This window comes from Corylus avellana, chromosome 5, assembly GCF_965113065.1.
Source record: "Corylus avellana chromosome 5, dhCorAvel1.hap1.2, whole genome shotgun sequence".
Lineage (NCBI taxonomy): Eukaryota > Viridiplantae > Streptophyta > Magnoliopsida > Fagales > Betulaceae > Corylus > Corylus avellana.
The window spans coordinates 21,753,258-21,761,422 of record NC_142494.1 but is presented as its reverse complement, the minus strand read 5'-3'; the positions used below and the strand labels follow the sequence as shown (position 1 = coordinate 21,761,422).

The 8,165-nt window shown below is 40.6% G+C and overlaps 1 protein-coding gene across 1 annotated transcript; it reads left to right on the top strand.

Moving 5' to 3' along the window:
* Positions 1-948: 948 nt before the first annotated feature.
* Positions 949-5,600, top strand: PXY (Leucine-rich repeat protein kinase family protein). The gene is made up of 2 exons (XM_059593751.2): positions 949-4,084; positions 4,944-5,600. Exons 1-2 carry the CDS (start codon positions 1,438-1,440, stop codon positions 5,360-5,362), a joined length of 3,066 nt encoding a protein of 1,021 aa, XP_059449734.2. The 5' UTR covers positions 949-1,437; the 3' UTR covers positions 5,363-5,600.
* The last annotated feature ends 2,565 nt before the right edge of the window (positions 5,601-8,165 follow it).

The window sequence follows — 8,165 nt, the reverse complement described above, 5'->3', positions numbered from 1 at the left end:
TTGAGTATACATGTGTAAGTGTTAAAAGGGTAAGGCTAATCTAGGGGCTAGGATAGATATATGTTCCAAGTGCAAGTAATATAATTAAATAATATTATTAAGCCAAAACTCAACTTTTCAATTTTTTTTTTACTTTAATATTGTTTTAACATATTATATTATGATATTCTAAAAGGCTCTCCGATATATGTATCTATCTCCACAATTTCAAATATGGTAAATGATTCTTATATTTGTTACAATTTATTAAATATATAGGCGTGAGTGTAAATAAATTAAATCTTGCATTAGAAATGTTACAACTATTCACCCATCTATGGGTCCGTTTAATAAACGGTTTTGGTATGATTTCGGCACAATACTATTTATCCAACTTTTTTATTTTTTTAACATTCTCATACTTTTTACACCACATTAATAATTTTTTATTACAATTCAAATAAAAAAATTACTATAAAATAAAATTTTTTTCATTTTTTTTATACCAAATATTCTTATTTTTTTCATTTTTTTTTAAATTTACTTTTTTCACATAAATTAAAAAAAAAAAAAAGAAAAAAAAAAAGGAAAAAATCGTGGGTAGAACTCATAAAAAAAAAAAAGAATAAAAGATGGAAAAAATAGTATTTCTCAAATTATTAATAGAATAGGGTTGAAACTTGAAAGTCCACCATGTCATTAAAATAAAATAAAAAACAATTAAGTGGATTTCAAAAAAAAAAAAAAAATCCCAAATGATCCCATTATGACCTTGTTAATGATTATGAAAACCAAAAACACAAAAACACTGATTCGTTTCATCGCAGCAGTGATAATGCCAAAATTAAGAAGGTGGTCCAATCAAGTAATTAATGTTTAAAGAAGAAAAAGAAATAAAGAAAATAAAAGAAGAAAACAGTATTTAAAGAAGAAGAGAGGATGGGGGGAATACGGTGGGAAAATGAATTGACTTTTCTTGGATCCTGTGAGAAACATCGCCACTGTTACGCATATTTATCAGTTTGGTGGCCAAAGATAAAGGAAACAAGGAATGATGAAAAGTAGAAGAAAAAGAAAAGGAAAAAGAATTCCCAAGAAAACCAAAAGTATATCGACATCAGACAAAGGTAGAATACTGATCAGGCGGTGAGAGAGAGAGAGAAAGAGAGCAAAGTGGAGGGATGATGTAGCGAGAAGGAGCAAAAACAGTTCCCACTCATACTGTACTAGCAGCAGTAGCAGTAGTTCTCTTTCTTTCTCTCTCTCTTTTTTGGTTTTGTTTTCCGTATGCCCACCAACACAACCCACTGAACCAACCAAAACAATCATCATCATGAAACATCCTCTGCGCCCAGCACTCCAAAAAAGAAGCTCTCTCCCTCATCAAAACCTCCCTTCCCTTAAATTTACCCTGCTGCTCTCAAACCCAACCCCAATCTCAACCCATACACCAAAACGATGAAACTTCTTTTTCTTTTTCTTATCTCCTTCACCTGTCCAGTTTTCTCTGCTCCCACAGCAGTCCCTCCTCAGCTACTCTCTCTTCTCGCTCTCAAATCCGCTCTCAAAGATCCTCTCTCCACCTTCCATGACTGGGATCCGACCCCTGCTTTCTCTAAGCCCATTCCCCAAATCGACCCGGTTTGGTGTTCCTGGTCGGGCGTCAAATGCCACCCTAAAACCGCACAAATCGCCGCCCTCGACCTCTCTCGCCGCAATCTCTCCGGTGCAATTCCGTCCGAAATCCGGTACCTGTCGCGGTTGACCCACTTGAACTTGAGCGGCAACAACTTCGATGGGCCTTTCCAAACTGCCATTTTCGAGCTGGCTGAGCTTAGGGCCCTCGATATCAGCCATAACAACTTCAACTCAACTTTCCCACCTGGGATTTCAAAGCTTAAGTTCTTGCGCTTTTTCAACGCTTACAGCAACAGCTTCACCGGTCCACTCCCGAAAGACCTCGTCCATCTCCGGTTCCTCGAGCAGCTCAATCTCGGAGGAAGCTACTTCGGTGGTACTATACCACCGAGCTATGGCGATTTTCCTAGGCTAAAGTTTCTGGACCTGGCTGGTAATTTGTACTTGCAAGGTCCGATACCACCGCAATTGGGCTTTTTGAGGCAGCTCGAGCGCATGGAAATCGGCTACAACGCGCTCGAAGGTGGGGTGCCCGTGGAATTAACGTTGTTATCTAATCTCAGGTACTTGGACATTTCCAATACCAATGTCTCTGGCACTCTTGCACCTGAATTCGGGAACCTGACGATGCTTGAGGAGTTGCTGATATTCAAGACGTCGATTTCGGGCGAAATACCGGCGAGTTTCGTGAATTTGAAAGCTCTAAAGTCTTTAGACCTTTCCGAAAACCAGCTATCAGGGACGATTCCTAAAGAAATTGCCACCTTGGAGGGACTCACCAGGATCAGCCTATTGAACAACCAGCTAAGCGGCGAGATACCGGAAGGTATCGGCGAGTTACCGGAACTTGACACGTTACTCCTGTGGAAAAACTCGCTAAACGGAAGTGTCCCTCAAAAGCTGGGCTCCAACGGCAAGTTACAGCATCTGGACGTGTCGTCGAACTCGCTCACGGGTCCGATCCCACAAAATCTCTGCCTCGGAAACAAGCTCTTCAAGCTCCTTCTCTTCTCCAACCGCCTGGTCGATCAGCTGCCGACATCGCTGACCAACTGCACCTCCTTGGCTCGGTTTCGGATCCATAACAACCAGCTCAACGGCTCCATCCCGTATGGTTTTGGATCCTTGCCGAACCTCACCTACGTCGACCTGAGCGCCAACTACTTCTCGGGCCCCATTCCCGAAGATTTCGGCAATGCCATCAATCTGGAGTACCTCAACATCTCCCAGAATCAATTCGACTCCGTTTTGCCCGACAATCTCTGGAACGCCACCTACATGCAGATCTTCTCCGCCAGTTCCGCCAAGCTCATCGGCAAAATCCCAGACTTCGTTGGGTGCCGAAGTCTCTACCAGATCGAGCTCCAAGGCAACTCTCTCAATGGTTCCATTCCTTGGGATATCGGCCACTGCGAGAGGCTTCTGACTCTGAACCTGAGCCGCAATTCACTGACCGGTATAATCCCCTGGGAGATCTCCACGCTTCCCTCAATCACCGCCGTCGATCTTTCGCGTAATTTTTTGACGGGCACGATCCCCTCCAACTTCGGTAACTGTTCCACACTGGAGAGCTTCAACGTCTCCTACAATTTGCTAACCGGACCGATCCCCTCGTCCGGCACGATCTTCTCGAGCCTCCATCCGTCGTCGTTTTCGGGGAATGAGGGTCTGTGTGGTGGGGTTTTGGCAAAGCCCTGTGCGGCTGACACGTTGGGAGTAGGTGAGAACGAGGTTCACAAGGAGCAGCCCAAGCGGACGGCTGGGGCTATCGTTTGGATAATCGCGCTGGCCTTTGGGATTGGCCTGTTCGTTCTGGCCGCTGGGACCCGCTGTTTCCACTCCAACTACAGCCGTCGATTCAGCGAAGACCGCGAGATTGGACCGTGGAGATTGACCGCCTTCCAGCGGTTACACTTCACGGCGGACGACGTCATCGAGTGTTTGTCCACGACGGATAAGATTCTGGGGATGGGGTCCACGGGAACAGTTTACAAGGCGGAGATGCCAGATGGTGATGTCATAGCTGTGAAGAAGCTCTGGGGCAAGCACAAGGAGACAGCACGTAGGAGAAGAGGGGTGTTGGCTGAGGTGGAAGTGCTGGGAAACGTGAGGCACAGGAATATAGTGAGATTGTTAGGGTGCTGCAGCAACAGGGAGTGCACCATGCTGCTTTACGAATACATGCCAAATGGAAATTTGGACGATCTATTGCATGGGAAAAACAAGGGCAATAATTTGGTGGCTGACTGGGTTACCAGGTACAAGATTGCACTAGGGGTGGCTCAGGGGATTTGCTACCTCCACCACGACTGTGAGCCGGTGATCGTGCACCGCGATCTCAAGCCAAGCAATATTTTGTTGGACGGTGAGATGGAGGCCAGGGTGGCAGATTTCGGCGTGGCAAAGTTGATCCAGAGCGATGAGTCAATGTCGGTCATCGCTGGGTCATACGGCTATATTGCGCCAGGTGCGTTTTGTTTTTTGCCTTAATTAGCCGTTCTTTTTTGTTGGGCCTGCTATTGTGCGCTGGGGGTGTTGACTTTTGGCGCACGATAATTGTGATGTGTTTCATGTTGGGTTAGTTTTTGGAATGTTTGTTTAGTTCCTTTTGTTGGGTGACGAAATGTGGGTAAGTTGAGTTGCACTACAGTAGCTTGTCAGATTGTCTAACTCATAGGATTCGATATTAAAGTATTAGTTGATTCAAAAATAAATAAATAAATAAATAAAGTGTTAGCTAAAGTCTAAAGATAAGTTCACTCTACAATTGAAAAGCACAGTAATTAATTAGTTAAATTAATAGAAAAAGACAAGAGAAGTGGCGTTTTCAACTATTTTGATCGTACTATTTGATTTTTTGATTTAATCAATAATTTAATCAGCCTTTTTCTTTTCTTTAATATGGTAATGCACCCACATGATCAAGGCTAATCATAACCCTAATTTTAATTTGTCTGGCTTGTGTGCGCACTGTGAACGCAATTTCAAGCTATTTGAGCCACGGCGGACGTGGCGCGCAATAGCGGTGGTCTTTTCTTCTTTAGGCGCCGGGATTTTTCTCAAAACTGTTTCATAGCGCACTATCGCGCGTGAAGCTACCCTCTTTTCTTTTTCTCTTTATTTTTTGCTTTTCCTTTTTCAGAAGTCGTTTTTGGAAGATTTACCTGTAATGAGCTGGACCCACTTGGAGATTTGTCCAATATTGACTCTCATCAGTGTGTTTTTGACTTTTTTTTATCGAAAACAAAAATATCACGCATGCATTTGGATTGAAGTAGTACTTATCAAGGCCGTATTTGTTTGTTTTGTTTTTTTTTTTCTTGCAGAATATGCTTATACCCTACAAGTTGATGAGAAGAGTGATATTTATAGCTATGGGGTGGTGTTAATGGAGGTTTTGAGCGGGAAAAGATCGGTAGATTCTGAGTTTGGCGACGGGAATAGCATTGTGGATTGGGTAAGGTCGAAGATAAAGATTAGGGATGGGATCAATGACATCCTGGACAAGAATGCCGGAGCATCATGTTCACCGGTCCGGGAGGAAATGATGCAAATGCTTAGAATTGCATTGCTTTGCACTAGCCGGAATCCGGCCGACCGACCCTCCATGAGGGATGTTGTGTTGATGCTGCAAGAAGCTAAGCCCAAGAGGAAATTGCCGGAGAGTGTGCTCGGCGGTGGCGGTCGTGATAATGGTGGTGGTGATATTCCTTTGGCACAAAAGCCTGTCGTGGAATGTAATTAATATGAATTAATATTGGTTTACTGGGTTTTTTTTTTTTTTTTTTTTTTTTTTTTTTTTTTTTGGGTTACTTTTTAAATTGCGGGGGGATTGGTATAGAAGTAATTTTTCTTTTTTGGCTTTCAATATGAATTTTCATGTTTTCTTGCTCTATTTTCTTTCTACAATATTGTTATAATTATGACCTTGGGTGTGTTGCTGCTTATATATATATATAAATTAAGGCTGTAAATCATGGTTACCATGGACTAGTCCTGTGTGTACCAATTGCTGGGAAGATATTAAGGATGAAAATTAAGCTCAATTTCTGGCAGTCAAAGTAACGAGTAATTTACATGAGATCACGCTCTACTCTAGGTTGTAGGTTGAGACCGTTTAATATAAATAAATTTTCTCTAAACCAGTTCAGAAGAAATATCCTCAAACCCATTTAAAATAGTGTTAAATGTCTATAAACGTTTAAAATGTTAGTCTAAGTTAGTAAACTACAATTAATGACTTTAAGAATTTAATATGCGTTTTAAATATTTATGAACACTTTGCACTATTTTAAATGGGTTGGATGATATTTTCTCGAGATTAGTTAGAAGAAAAATTTTGTCCTATTTTTTTTTTTTATTAATTTAAGTTTTTAAAACAAATAGTGGTTTAATATGATGACTAAACAATAGTACAAAGTTTTAATCTTGATTTTGTAATTTATATTTATTTTTAATTAAATATTCTAATGTTGAATTTGACTTATTTATGGAGAGCTTGAGTTTGCACGTAAAAATAATTGCATGACTATAAATTAAATTTTTGAATAAGTGTTGATTTTAGACTTTTTTATTTTTGAAATGGGGTGATTTAAGACTTAAGAAATATCATTTTTAAATTGATTTAATGATATATTACTATGTGGAGAGAGAGAGAGAGAGGTCCCATTTTGACCAATTTCTGTAAGGATAATTCAACCTACTTCATGTGACATAATTGTATAAAGCAATTATCAAAAGGAGGTCTTAATGGCTTTAGTTTTTCTCTCCTAGACGGCCTTAAGGTTTTCTCACTTTCTTTCTAGCACCGCAACCTCAGGTAAGCCCCCTCCCCAATGGTGAGGGGAGGAGGGATGGCCGTTTGTTGCCTCCCTCCTCCCCCTCGCCTGCCCTTGCATCGGGTGCCAGTAGTTACTTGATGTCCCTGGCCCAGGTTGCCTCCTCCCTACCCTTTCTCTGCTGCCCCTTCCTCTTTGTTCCGCTTTTGTCCTTGGCGGGGCTCTCGGGTTGTTTTCTGCTCCTTTCCTTTTTGTTTTTTTGCTATGTTTTTTGTGTGATGTTCTTATAGCCTTGCTTGTGTATTACTCAGTGTGGATACTGATTTTGGGGGTTTCTTTCAAACCCCCCCCAGTTTTGTTTTGTGTTCGCTGCCGATCTCCTCCGCCTGCTCTGTCACCCACCGTCCGATGCTGGGTCTTTCCTCGTGCCCCTCCAGCGATGAGTTTCAACGTCCCCTGTTGCAATGGTTTTTCGACTTGCTGGCGACCGGTTTCGCCACCCTCCGTCCACTGTTTTGGGTTTTTTTCGCATCCCCACCATGTTGAGCTTCCATCGTTCCCTTCCAGTGTCTGTTTAAAACGAGTGCACAATCGACATCCACGCTGCGTGTGCCTGTTCCCGTTTGTTTTATTTTCCTTGTATTGTCTTTGTTCATGTTTTTTCTCTGTATGCATTTCATTCCTGTTATTTACTTGTAATAAGGCCCTGGTTTGCCCACGTTTTATTTCGGTTTTCTTGCTTCTATTTTGTAATAAGGCTTGGCCACTCGATCTGCCTGCTTGGAAGTGAACTGATCTTTGGTCCAGATCTTTGAGGTCGTGGATGTGAATTCTAGTCCAAACCTTCGAGTTGTAGACGTGAACTTCATCCTGGCTTTTGGGTCGAGGAAGAATTTGCACTACCTATGCATTGGATTGCATCTGTTTTATACAGATCTGTTATTTCAACTGAAAACTAATCATAGGTTAGCGGAGGTTTTAGGTGATGTTGTATCCTTATAGCTTCGGCTATAATTTGCATTTTCAGGGCTTTGTGCTCTTGCGATGTATGAGCTTTATGCTTGTGATTATTATCAATGAAATTAGAATGTATTTCTTAAAAAATAAATAAATAAGTTTTTTTTTTTTTTTTTTTTTTGAGAAATAGACAAATCATAACATAAATATCATGAACTGATCAAGAATAATATTGGAGCGCTTAAGTTTTGAGTCCTATAAGGTTGCCTTGGTTCGAAGGTGACCCCCAGCATAGATAATACTAGTATTTTTTGTTGCAATTTATTTAATCCAAAGCACGATTATTATTATTATTATTAACGAGCATGAAAAAAGTCTTAGTTCTAAATGAAAACATAAATACCTGGATTGACATAATTAAGCATAAGATTGTTAAAAAAGAAAAAGAAAAAGACGTACGATTGATAAAAATATTTAATAACAAATTAACAAAATGAAAGATCACGAAGAAAAGTATTTATTAAAAATTATTGTTGTTGGGAAACAGCTTGCTAAAAAAATACACTAGTATTTCGAAAAAAGAATTATTTGTTATTATCATTGGGCAATTACACAGAGGAATTGAGCTTTAAGAACATTATTATCATATTGCTAATGGTCATCAACTTTCAGCCTTTACATGATTAATATTCATATTGGGCCTGTCTTATTGTCATATTTACATCACAGCCGAGACTGGTTGTAGCCATTCTGACTACATTATTTTCCTCATTTGGGCCTTTTTCGTCGCTTGCGCTTGCTTATTAATATTCA